General features: G+C 37.6%; 2 protein-coding genes across 2 annotated transcripts; one reads left to right on the top strand and one right to left on the bottom strand.

Moving 5' to 3' along the window:
* Nucleotides 1–761: 761 nt before the first annotated feature.
* LOC122286434 (receptor-like serine/threonine-protein kinase At2g45590) lies at nt 762–4,172 on the top strand. Its single transcript, XM_043095418.1, has 2 exons — nt 762–2,922; nt 3,095–4,172. Exons 1-2 carry the CDS (start codon nt 923–925, stop codon nt 3,147–3,149), a joined length of 2,055 nt encoding a protein of 684 aa, XP_042951352.1. The 5' UTR covers nt 762–922; the 3' UTR covers nt 3,150–4,172.
* A 2,493-nt stretch (nt 4,173–6,665) lies between these two features.
* On the bottom strand, nt 6,666–11,465 carry LOC122301115 (germin-like protein 9-3). The gene is made up of 4 exons (XM_043112219.1): nt 11,025–11,465; nt 8,523–8,705; nt 6,939–7,003; nt 6,666–6,732 (listed from the first exon to the last, which is right to left on the bottom strand). The coding sequence occupies exons 1-4, from the start codon at nt 11,463–11,465 to the stop codon at nt 6,666–6,668; spliced, it is 756 nt and encodes a 251-aa protein (XP_042968153.1).
* Nucleotides 11,466–13,432: the final 1,967 nt, after the last annotated feature.

The following is a 13,432-nucleotide window of genomic DNA, read 5'->3' as shown; positions in this document are numbered from 1 at the left end:
CGCGACCTAGAAAAAGCGCGTTCGGAGTACTGTTTTAGATCTAAGTTCCTGGACCCCACAAACGTGGCCCAACTACATGTTCCAGAAAAAAAAAAAAAAACAATAAAAAAAAGCTTGAATCGACGTGATGGCTCACGTACGTGGGCGCGTGGCATTGCGTTTCCCAACCTCATACGACCTACCGTTCCCCTTCTACACTTATATATCGGCCACAACGACACAGTTTTGGTTTAGGTGATGGGGAAATGAAATGAGAGGAGGTTAATCATCATCTCACATTATATATTTTAAAAAATAAATATAAGATACAATAATCAATTCTCCTCATCTTATAAAAAAAAAAAAATCAAATGAGACCTGAGACTAAATTTAGATACCGAAAATCTCATATGATTTATAAATAATAAAAAATATTAATAAAAAGATAATTAATAGTAATGATCAAACTATTTCACTTTCCGAATAGCCTAAATCCAAATTCAGAAGAACTCAATTTTAATATTTAAAATTCGTAAATGAAAAATAGAAATAAAAATATAAAGATTCTTTTCCTTTTTTATAATTTTTTATTTGAAATGTTTTTTTTTTTTTTTATGATTTCGAAAGAGATAAACAGAAGATATGAAGCTCATCTATTGTGAGTGAATAATTTAAATTTTGAATTAATAACAATTATTTATCCAATTTATAAAGAAAAAATGTTTGGATAAAATTATAAATCCTCATGATTAGGGACTTGCGTAGGGAGAAAGAGAGGGAGCTGTCACAATAGGCTCACTGATCTGTTTCTTTACCCTTCAAGCACTCACATCTCTCTCTCTCTCTCTCTCTCTCTCTCTCTCTCATCTCTACACAGAGGAACACTATGAAAGTCTAACAAGTAACACCACACTATGAAAGTCTAACAAGTAACACCCCCTCCATGTCGGACGCAATTACAATCATGCCATCCCGTCCCTCCCCACCGCCTCACAACCACCACCGTCATCACCATCATAGTTTTCTCCTCCCTCTGCTCCTCCCCATAATCCTCACGCTCCTTCTCATCCTCCTCTTAACCCTCCTACTCCTCCTATATCGCAAGCTCTCCCTCAACCGTACCACTCCATCCGACAACCACCAGCGCCGCTTCTCCTATTCCCTTCTCCGCCGCTCTACTTCCTCCTTCTCCTCCTCCACCCTCCTTGGCCATGGCGGCTTCGGCTCCGTCTACAAAGCCACCCTTCCTTCCGGCCAGTTCCTTGCCCTCAAGCTCATGGACTCCCCCGGCTCCCTCCAAGGCCAGCGCGAGTTCCACAATGAGCTCTCCATCGCCTCAGCTTTTCACTCCCCTCACATCCTTTCTCTTCTTGGCTTCTCCTCAGACCGCCGCCGCCACAAGCTCATCCTCGTTTACGAGTACATGCCCAACCGTAGCTTACAGGACGCGCTGCTCGACAAGAAGTGCCCTGAGCTCATGGAATGGAAGAAGAGATTCGACATTGTTTCTGATATTGCCAAGGGTCTGGCTTACCTCCACCATTCCTGCGAGCCACCAGTAATCCACGGAGATATTAAGCCCAGTAATATTCTTCTGGATGCTGACTTTAATGCCAAGATCGGGGATTTCGGTCTGGCGAGGTTGAAGACCGAGGATCTGGTAGAGAAGAGGGAAGGTGGAGGGGTCGAGGCTGGAGAGGATAACGGATCGATTTTGGAGGAGACAGAGAGCGTGACGACTGGGTTCGATGAGGCTGGTGGGTTGCCCGTTGATCGATCTCCGGAGAGTTGCGTAATTAGGATCTTGGATTCGGAGGCGTCGCCGGAGAATGCGGCGGTTTCACCGGAAGCCGGGATCGACAAGGCTAGCGCATCTGAAGGGTGCTTCGATAAGCTCAGCGTTGATAGTGGCAAAGACTTGACCGGTAATGGTAGAAAGAATGGGGGTTCGAAGAGGGATTGGTGGTGGAAGCAGGACAATGGGGGTGGGTCCGAGTCTGGGAGAGTGAAGGATTACGTGATGGAGTGGATTGGGAGTGAGATTAAGAAGGAGAGGCCTAAGAGTGAATGGATTGCTTCCCCGAGCTCGGCGGAGAATGATGGGTTGGGCTTAAAGACTGAGCAGAAGCAGAAGAAGAAGCAGAGGAAGAGATTGGAGTGGTGGGCCTCACTGGATGAGGAAAGGATGACGAGAAGGAAAGAGAAGAATCGGAAGCCGAGGGAGTGGTGGAAGGAGGAGTTTTGCGAGGAGCTCTCGAAGAAGACGAAGAAGAAGAAACGAGCGCTTGGATCGAGTAGCGGTAGGGAATTGTGGTGGCAGAAGGATGATGATGACGATGATGTTGTTGAGGATGTGGTGCAGCAAGAGAGGAAGAAGAGGAAGAGCAGTCGAGGTAGCATCGATTGGTGGTTGGACGGATTGAGCGGCGAGCTCCGAAGTGGGCGCAGACATAGCCAGGATTGGGGTAATGGAGCAGATATACCCAAGAGCGGCGGTATTAGTAGCACACCCAGTATGAGAGGAACTGTCTGTTACATTGCTCCTGAATATGGTGGTGGGGGGATGCTCTCCGAGAAATGTGACGTTTACAGCTTTGGAGTTCTGCTTTTGGTTATTGTTTCGGGGCGGAGGCCACTCCAAGTGACGGCCTCGCCAATGTCCGAATTCGAGAGGGCCAATCTGATTTCTTGGTCTCGTCAACTTGCCCGAAACGGGAAGCTTTTGGACCTTATTGATTTGTCTATTCATTCATTGGATAAGGAACAGGCATTGCTTTGCATTACAATCGCACTCCTGTGTCTGCAAAAATCGCCGGTGAAGCGACCCACAATGAAAGATATTGTTTTGATGCTAACTGGTGAGGCTGAGCCACCCCACCTCCCATTTGAGTTTTCACCGTCTCCGCCTTCGAATTTCCGGTTCAAGACCCACAAGAAGGCCCGGTGAGTTCATCGGATGTTTATTTTCATTTTCATTAACTGTAGAGATTAGAGAATGTACTGTTCTGTTGTAGGGGGTTCTAATTTTTCATGTTTTGTAGAAATAAATTCTAAAAAAAAAAAAAAAAAATAGGAAGGGGAAAAAAAAGGATTGTTTATATTTGATGAATTTCAGGCCTTTTTCTGCGTGGATTATCTTCTCTGGCCTACGAATTCCTTTTTCATTCTAAACTTTCGGAGAGCTATCATGATTCGTGGGACTCACGAGGCGCAACCAACCCACTCTTGTCCTTAGCTCTCAGAAGTTGATGAATTTGAGGAATCCCATGTTTATTATTAGTGAAAGCTAAAAGGAGTTATGGGGACAACTTTTACTTTTGGAAATGGTGAGGCCAGCCCACTTTGGCAGATCTCGTTAGTGCCTTTGAGACCCGAATGAGCAGCTTTGCCTGTATGACTTTTAAGGACCTATGGGGGCCCCGGGGGAAGATGTACCCTTTTTTCTGCTCTGCGACCTTTTGAAAGTTGGCTGATTTTTGTGCCACATTAGTACCAGTTACAGTAGAAGGGAACAAATCTTTGGTCCCAGTCATTTCTTTTCAAAAGCAAGTGGAAGATCCATTGGCCTAGTAAATGGGAGAACAAAAATGTTATTGAGTGGTAGGAACACTTGGGTTCTCTTCTTGGGTTAATTTTGGCATCTCCCAACCCTTAAGAATACATGGTGGAGGGTGAGATCCAAACAGAAAAGATTTATTAAAAAGGTCAGCGTCAATTTCATGGGTAAAACAGAAACGCCATGCATTCAGGAGTTATTACCAAAAGCTCAGTATGCCGTTTCCTGATCATAAATTCCTGTATCAGTAGTTTATGAGGATGTGCATAGATTCAAAAACAAGATTGCATATATTCTTCTTTGCAACAGTTGAGAAGGAAGCAGGAGACTAGTTTCAGGTGACTTCATTGACTTTAGAATCTATTCATAATGTTTATATTCCAGATCATATGCTTTGTGGAGGTTTAAAATGCTTGTCACGTTCATTGAATTGAATGTGATTCTGGGCTGACAGCTCTGGTGGGAAGAAGAATATTCTTTGGTGCCAACCTTTTGTGATTGTCACCAAGCTTACCCTACATGGCTGAAATAAGGTTTATCAACTTTGGAGTTTATGAACTCAATTAGGCTTTGGTTAGGTGAAGAATAAACTCTAGCTTGATCAATATTCTTAACGTAATAATTTTGTTCTTGATTAGGTTTAAGTTTATTCAATTGAGAAACTGGTATTGGATTAGTAGTTGATCTAGGCTTTCAACTAATTGGAAATGCGCAATTTATGTTTTGTTTAAGATAATGTTTTTGTAATCAAAATAAAAATGCGAAAACTAAATGAGTATATCAGCATAGGAAAATGCTAGGTTGTCCCCTCAACTTGTCCTGGTGAATTTGTATTATTTTTTTAACATTTACGAAAAACAAAATAAACTAGCGATAACAAATGAACGGTACGGTAGCACGACCCATCAGCATACCCGTCTTTTTCATAATATCTGCATTTCAACATCGATATTAAAAGGCATAATTATGCATTTAGGCAAAAGTTGTTGTGAGTTGAACCATATTTGGCCCATCGATTGAACCCAGCAAACAGTGTAGAAAAATGAATGATTTTATTCATCTTTAATGATAGATTGGAGAAACCAAAGCTAATGCTGACAAATGTGACAACACATACCGTCGCAAGGTAAATTATTCAATGGCTTAGAAAAAATAATCATAATTGGGGAAAGAAAAATAGCACAAAACACCAAACAACAATGAAATGTCCTAAAGTCACTACTAATGTAAAGCGTGCCATCCTCAAGGCTTGGGAGTAAGACTTAGGCTTGTTCATCCGGGTTCTGACTTGGAAATTCGGGTAAACCCAAACCGGAACCCGGATTTCAAATCCGGCCCGGGTTGGTCCGGGTCATAAACGGGCCGAAACCCAGATGAATCTGAATTTTTCAAAACTCGGATTTCGGGTTCCTGGATTAAACCCGGTTTTTTTTTTTTAACCCCATATAAAAGCTTAAATGTATCCAATATTTTCACATATAATTCTGATTTTTTTATAAAAAAATAAATAAATTTGATTGTGCACTTTAGAGGTTGAAAAATATCACTCCTGTTGCCCAGATGACTAACACAAGAGGGGGGTGAATTGAGTTGTATTAAAAAAAATAACAATTATAAATCAAATATATAATATAAAATATAAACAAAATATGAAATAACAATAAATATAAAGAGTAAGGGTAAGAGAGAAGCAAACTCAGTATGTTAACGAGGTTCGGCCCCACTGCCTACGTCCTCGCCTCAAGCTACCCCTTGAGGATTCTCAAATTCACTATTCAACCTCCTTCAGGTGGAGATAGAAACCTATTACACCTTTGAACAACACTGCTACAAAGGATCCGTGTAGAACACCCTCTACACTTGCAATCACCTTACACGTGGTGATTCAACTATTCCCCGTGTAGAATACTTTCTACACACACAAGGGTTATACACACCCTTTTCTGATACAAAAGCTGATAGTGGGTAGGTTATCAGAAAACACTCCCCAACGAGTGAAATAAGAACAATACAGCGCAAACTATATCTCTCAAAATGAATAAGGATTAAGGCTCAATGTTTAGAGAAGAGAGAATGAAAGCTTTGAATGAATGTTGTATGCTCTTGGTGTTGTAAATGTGAAGCTCTCAAATGATCTATTTATAGGCATATGAGACTTCATATTCAAATTTAAAAAGATTCACATGTCAAAGACAACATCATTCACTTTTTCAAAAAATTCAAATAAAAGGTTATTCTTTTTCAATTGTCAAAGACAACATCATTCACTTTTTCAAAGAATTCAAATAAAAGGTTCTTCTTTTTCAATTGTCAAAGACAACATCATTCACTTTTTCAAAAAAATCAAACCTAATCTTTTACTTTTGGCATATGACAAAATGAGCACACTTTCATTTTCAAAAAATTCAAACCTAATCTTTTACTTTTTGTATAAGTCTAAAAAAGTATCAATCACTTTTGAAAAAATTCAAATAAAACATGCACATGTGAAAGATGATAATCAATCATCTTTAATATTTTCAAAGTTCAACCCTTTAATCAAGGCATGCACATGCAAAAGATGACAATCAATCATCTTTAATATTTTCAAAGTTCAACCCTTTAATCAAGGCATGCACATGCAAAAGATGACAATCAATCATCTTTCAAAATTTTCAAATTTAATTTTCAAAAATATTCATGCACATGTGGAAAATGTATTTTAATGCTTTATGATAAAATATTAATTTTGAGCATTAATCCTAATTTTGAATTTTGAAGAGATTTACAACATTACTCTATAATTTTAATGTGAACTTGTTCCCTTCTTGCTCATGCTTGTTTCCTTGATGTGCTTGACTCCATTGTGTAGACAACTTGAGTTTGAGACTTCTTTATTCTTTGAATTCATTTGTTATCATCAAAATCCATGTGTAAATATATAATTACACAAAATTTGAAATCTTGGGTTCAACAACTCCTATATAAAAATTCCACTTAATTTGCCTCCCAATAAAAATGCATGTCAAACCAAAAAAAATTCCAATATTCATCTATGCAAGTATGCATGCATTACAATACAATCCACTACATATTATATTATTTGTTATTTATACATTACATAACGAAATACTAAATTACAATATATGAATTACAAAATCATTGATTTAATTTCCACAACAAACAGCAACTTCAAAGAGATTGGCCTCAAAGTGATCCTGCAAAAAATAAAATAGAATGAAAATGGCATTTTAGTCTTCCCAGTTTGTAACTACTCAAACATTCTCATCAAAACAATAAAACAGAGAGTTTCTAATAAGCAGCTGTAAATACACTTGAGCTTTTATTCAGTATCCATCTAACACTAACAATACAATAGTACCTTGAACACATAAAATTTACAGATTGATCAATACAATAGTACCTTGAACGCATAAAATTCTCTATATTTACATCATGGTCCAATTTCTTGAAGGTTTTCTTTAGAACCTATATTGCCAAACAGAACATCGACATGAATAAAGGAATAAATATTGAGGGATAAATGTTGTTTGTGATATTGATTTGTGAAAGGAAAACAAAATGACCAATATGATGCTTTTCTTTTTTGTTTTTGGTCTCATGGATCATGACTCACATCTGCAGGTAGCATCCTCAATCTCGCTACAAATCAATGTGTCTACAACAAGAAACAAATGATATTTTTTCAACAGTTGAGCGATATTAAGGATGTCTAGAGAATAACATGTAGGGTTCATTATGCACAACTTATTATTGTCAGCAAAATTAGCAACAGCAAAGATCTTCCAACCTTTTGAAATTGTTACACTGTAGAAAACCAACCAACTTATCTACCAGACAAAGTGATTTCATTCTAAAAGAAGTACTAATAATGATGAAGTGTCAACACTTTTCTCAAGCTGCGGTAGCTTGAAGATATATACAAGTTACTACAGCCTATATTTTCTTGAATTTCTTTTTCTTCTACTTAAATAAAATAATATTCTTGATATTGAACTTACTCTAAAAACGTTAAGATTTATCAAATATGATTTTCAAAACCCCCCATAGACCACTCTGATATTATACTTTCAACAAAATACTCCCATTACTTCTATACTAACAAAACAATCCAGTTCAACAAAGAATCATATGATATTCAGCATGTTTCGTAGGTTCAAGGGCATTACCCTCAATATTACAGCAAATAAGCATCATTCAATGAAGACCCAAGTAATAGAAGATCCTAAGGCATCTACCAACAAGAGGATCAACACAAAAAAATATTGACTAACAAAAAATACGTATGCTAGCACAGATCTGACCCACAAAGAATAAAATTGATAAGCAGAAGAGAACATAAAGAATAAAATAGCGTAGCCATAGCTCAAACCCATCTATATGTTTGACAGAAATCGGGTGCTCCAAACGGCCCTCCTTTTCCTATAAATCCACAAAAATATTCTCTAAGATTCTAGAAATCCAGATATAACATTTAGATCTCCATTTAGAGGTGGAGATTGAACAACACTTGAAGTAAACAAAAAAAAAATCAAGCGTAGGTTTGATAACTCACAACCCTCGAGCTTAAGCCGTAGGACCACCCTCGAGCTTAAGCCGTCATCAACTGAGACGAAACCCACAACCAATCGAACAACAGAGAGAGAGAGAGAGAGAGAGAGAGAGAGAGAGAGAGAAACTGGGGGGGGAGGCGAAGCACTTCGCAGAGTAGAGGGGAGAGAGAGAGAGAGAGAGAGAGAGAGAGAGAGAGAGAGAGAGAGAGAGAGAGAGAGGGATCGATCTGAAATGGGTCTCGGGGGGGGGGGGGGGGGCGGGTAGAATTAGGGTTTTTTTAGTTTATAAAATCCGGGTACCGAGTTTTAAACCCGGGTTCGGATTTAAAATCCGGTACCCGAACCGGATTAATCCGGTATTTTAAATCCGGGTTCCGGCCCGGATTTGACCAGGGCCGAAAACCGGAATTGGAATTTATCCGGCCCGGATGAACAGCCCTAGTAAGACCAGCCTTAAGAGCTTGAATGGTGGCAACGTTGGTTTTGAAAGATTTAGCCAAGATTGTGTCGTCAATGCCAGTGGTGAACAAAGTATTGGGAATTGAAATAGTTCCAGCATTTGCACTCCCAAAAGCTGAAATAGCTAGAGCAGAGTTGTTTGCATCAGCATTGTATTGTAAGTGTTGGAAATTTGGATCTCCTAAATTTACAGCCCTAGGATCTACCATTTGTAGGAATAACAAAAAAATAAAAAAATAATAACAATACAAGATATTTACGTGAAAACTCTAAAATAGGAGAAAAAATCACCAAACTTAGAGAAGAAAATCTACTTTGTGAAAAATTATTACAATCACACAATTTTTCTCCTCACCCAAAACATACCCACAAAGCTTTCCTCACTAGTAAAACTTTAACTCACACCTCTTCCCATTTTACAAAAATAGACAACAGAAAAATTTAACTAGAGTCAAAAGTTACTAACTAAGTACTTGACTAGTGCATTTAAACTAAGAGGCTAACCCTCTTATTTATAACACATGGCCTGTGCCATTTTCATTAATCTCACCAATGTGGGACTAATTCAAGGAGTATAAGTCAATAATCTTCACCTTGCGACTTTGATTTTCATTAATCTCACAAATGTGGGACTAATTCAATGAGTATAAGTCAATAATCTTCACCTTGCGACTTTGACTGATCCCACAGCCAAGTTTCACCTCAATGAAGATTTTCATAGTTTCCGCTATCATGCTTCACCATAAAAGCATACCCACTCAAAATAAACAAATTCCAAACATTTCACTTCAGCCCATGTCGAAAATAACGTTACTGAAAATTATGGTGTAACTTTCACGTTTGGCTCTCCTGGAAGTTCATCAGTCATCGACATGAATTTTCACTACACACCCTGCATCAATGCCAAACCAATACCTATGTGCAAACTTGTGGACCCGCTAACATTAACGCATCATCTATCATGACAATTTTGAGAATTAGCAGCATGCCATGAGGATGTATATGTCTCTTTTAAAGATCAAAATCTTCTATGGAGAGAGACACAACATTAATATTATTTCCAGTATCTCCATTTACTGACTTGGAGCCACTTGCCGAATCTACTCCAGCTCTTAGATAATTTTTCTTAACATGCCCAGATTGTCCACACTTCTAGCAAACTACTTTCTTCTTCATGGAGTTCTTCATCTTCCCATTTCCAGCTGCTACAATTACTAAGTTTTCAAGTGGAACATTACTTCCACTATTTAGTTTTCTCTCTTCATAAAAGATTTTACTGGGAACCTATGAAAAAATTATTTTCTCATTCCCACGTATCAAAATAGGTTTCATGTGCTCATAGGAAGGTGAAAGAGACCAGATGAGTCTCAAGGCTTGATCCTCATCATCAATTTTAACTCCAATAGCTTCTAGCTTAACGATAATGCCATTGAGAATGCTTAAATGATCTAAAATAGTTGTACATTCACTCATCCGCAGTGTATGAAACTGCTCCTTCAGGTACACACAATTTGAGACGCCATTCGTCTGATACAACTCTTCAAGTTTTTTCCAGAATTTCTTTGCCGTAGATATTCCATGCATATTTGCAAGAACATTTTTGACCAGGCACAGACGTATCGCATTTGCTGTTCTCAAATCCAGATCCTCCCAATCTTTATCGGTCATTTTAAATCTGTTCATTTCACCAGTCACACTGGTACTAGTATTGACTTCAGATGTTGATCTGCCCTTCAATGTCTTGTGTAATCCTGATTGAATCAAGACATCCCTGACTTATACTTGCCACAAGCCAAATTGATTCTCCTATCAAATTTCTCCACCTCAAATTTGACAAGATTTGAAGGCCTATTTTCTGACATTGCTTTGATAAATTTTATTGTAGAAATGAATAGTACCCCATTAAGCCAGTTCCCAGGAAAGATCGGAAGGTCACAATGGATACACTTAAAATTTCCAATCTTCTCGACAGAACCTCCTTAGACTGTATGTATCCACACTACCACATCAGAACTCCACCCCACAAAAAGAACCTAGTGGCTCTGATACTAATTGTTGAGAATTTAGACCTCCCAAATTCACGCCCCTACGATCTACCATTTGCAGGAATAATAAGAAAATAAAAAAATAATAACAACATAAGATATTTACGTAGAAACTCCAAAACAAGAGAAAAAACCACCAAATCCAGAAAAGAAAATCCACTATGTGAAAAATTATTACAATCACACAATTTTTCTCCTCACCCCAAACACACCCAAAAAGTTTTCTCCACTAGTAAAACTTTAACTCATACTTCTTTTCATTTTACAAAAATGGACAACAAAAGAATTTAACTAGAGTAAAAAATTACTAATTAAGTATTTGACTGGTGTATTTAAACTAAAAGGCTAAGTCTCTTATTTATAACATATGGCCTGTGCCATTTTCATTAATCTCACCGATGTGGGACTAATTCAAGGAGCATAAGTCAACAGGAAGTGCACAAGTCCCTTGTGAAACACGAATATATCACCCGTTTGTAGTGTTTGATTGAAGAGCTTATTGGTTGTGTCAACAAACCCCACCTGTAGAGTACCATCAACTAAGAAAAGAAGCTCCGCGGAGCGAGGATGGATGTGAGGTGGATTAGTAGTGCCAGCCGGGAATTGAAGTACAGCATAGGAAACACTGTGTCCATTGAGAGCCGGGAATTCAACCAAACTTGCTTTTGAAGCCTTGAAGGTTGGTGGAGGGTTTGACCCAACAATGGATCGCAGGCCAATAAACGTGAAGAAATTTCCATCAACCGTGGTAACGTTTTGAGGAATTATAAAGTCTGAAGGAATGTCTGCATCTCCAGCTGTTGCCATTTGGATGATGGCAAATGAGGAAATCAGTAGTGAGAAGAATATCATGTTGAAAATTTTGGAAGCCATGAAGGAGAACTAGAGAAATGGGATATGGTATTTCTATGATAGCAAGTGTGGTTAGCGCGGTGCTTAGAGTTGCAACAAGGGTCCCATTTATAGGTGTTATCAGAATTCAGGATTGCATTTTCGAGGAAAGACGCGAGACTGTTTTTGTAACTTTGTAATCCTTCTGCAGGCCATTCGAATGACAACTAGAGATGGAAACTACAAAGTCATACTTTGTCGTAGCTGCGATTGTTTGGTTGTCAATGGCTGGAACTCGACACCAAGAAAGTACAAGGTTTTGCTTATCTTATGATATGCAATACCGAAAATCTTGTGCTGCATTATTCATTTGATTTTGGGGTGCATTATATCCTTAAATTGGAGTAAGAATGGTTTATATCTCTTTCAGCCCATATTTGAATTTCTAATGAATATTATACTATGAATAATTTTATCTGAATGTGTTTAATTGAAAAATAAATTATCTTAAGTGGATGGCATATGGTATAAAGGCTTTGAAATAAAATACTTTTTGATACTGCATTGGAGCTCCCCTCTTATCTAATTTGTAGCAGTCCAAGGCATATTCTATATATATACCCTCTTTGGCGTAACAAAGATGGCCCTAAAAAATGGAATTTGCCACCATGGCCGTGAACGATTCAATATATAGAAGGAAATATATATGGGACCATTGGGACGGCACCAGCCTTCCTGTTTTCTATGTTGTTAAGTCAGCTGTACGTGTTCTTTCCTGCAGTCCAAGTACCCTCGTCTACGCTGAAAATAACAAGTTATTATTATTATTATTTTATTTTTTTAACACCAACAAAGATACCATTATAATATTGGGAGCCGTTAGAGATACAAAATAATCCTATATATTGGTCTGGAACACCAAAAAGTATCTTTTTTTTTTCTTTTTTCTCCTATCTCCCGCTTTCTCCCCCTCTCCGCTCTCTTCCCTCCTCCCCTTCCCTCCATAGTACTGTCGTACGCCATCCCCACACCATCGGACCACCACCAATGGGCTCCCATTCTTTCGGTGACCAATCTATGCTTTTCCAGTCACCGTCGAAGCCACCCTGCTCTTCATGGCCTACACGAGAGATAGGGCAGGGGGGAGGGAGAGAAAAAAAATTAGGGGGGAGACGAAAGATAGAGGAAAACAAATAAGGGAAATGTGGCACACTCCAACGTCAATGTGTGAGATTTATTCGTGGGATATTTTTTGTATCTAAAGTATTTTCCTATAATAAAAAGCATTCCTTTAATTGTACATAGAAATTCATCTCTTAATAATCAACCGTTTGCCCTCAAGCTTGCTAACAAATTATGTTTGTTCAATTCAGGCTGTGTTTCCCACTTTTTGGGTTGCAAAAGCACGTTGTCTAAATTATTACTTTTAGATAAATATTTTAGTCATAAATAAATCTTAAATTTGTAAATAGAAATAATTTGACGTTGTATGTTAAATTATAAAATTACCTTTAAAATATATCTAATATATCATATGAAGTCATACTAATTTATAAATTTACTTTTGTAAAATTTATTTATAGCGATTACATTCTTACTTTTTATACTTTACAAACATAAACATTCATAACAACTTTTTCATTTTCAGTGGAGTGTGTGAGATATTTATCATATTAAATAAGGTTAATTCGAATTACTCTATTGATTAGAATTCCTATAAGATTAGAATTTTGCTCATCTTAGAGTCCATGTCATTTTATTGTTTGCACTTCTATGTTATTTAGAAGGTTATTAAAGTCTTCTAGAAAATTTAACTCTTTAAGATTAAGAAATCTAGATGGTTTTTTTTAAAAATTATAAAGAAATAAGAATTTTTCTCTTTTAATGTAGATTTATTCTATACATAATTTAATATACTTAGATTCTTATTTAAATAGTTTTTACATGAAAAGTTAATTAAGTTTTCTTAAATAATGGCAGTGGTAGAGAAGTTAATAACTTCTCATCCA

This window comes from Carya illinoinensis, chromosome 1, assembly GCF_018687715.1.
Source record: "Carya illinoinensis cultivar Pawnee chromosome 1, C.illinoinensisPawnee_v1, whole genome shotgun sequence".
NCBI lineage: Eukaryota > Viridiplantae > Streptophyta > Magnoliopsida > Fagales > Juglandaceae > Carya > Carya illinoinensis.
The sequence above is the reverse complement of the archived record's forward strand: the minus strand, read 5'-3'. Positions and strand labels throughout refer to the sequence as shown.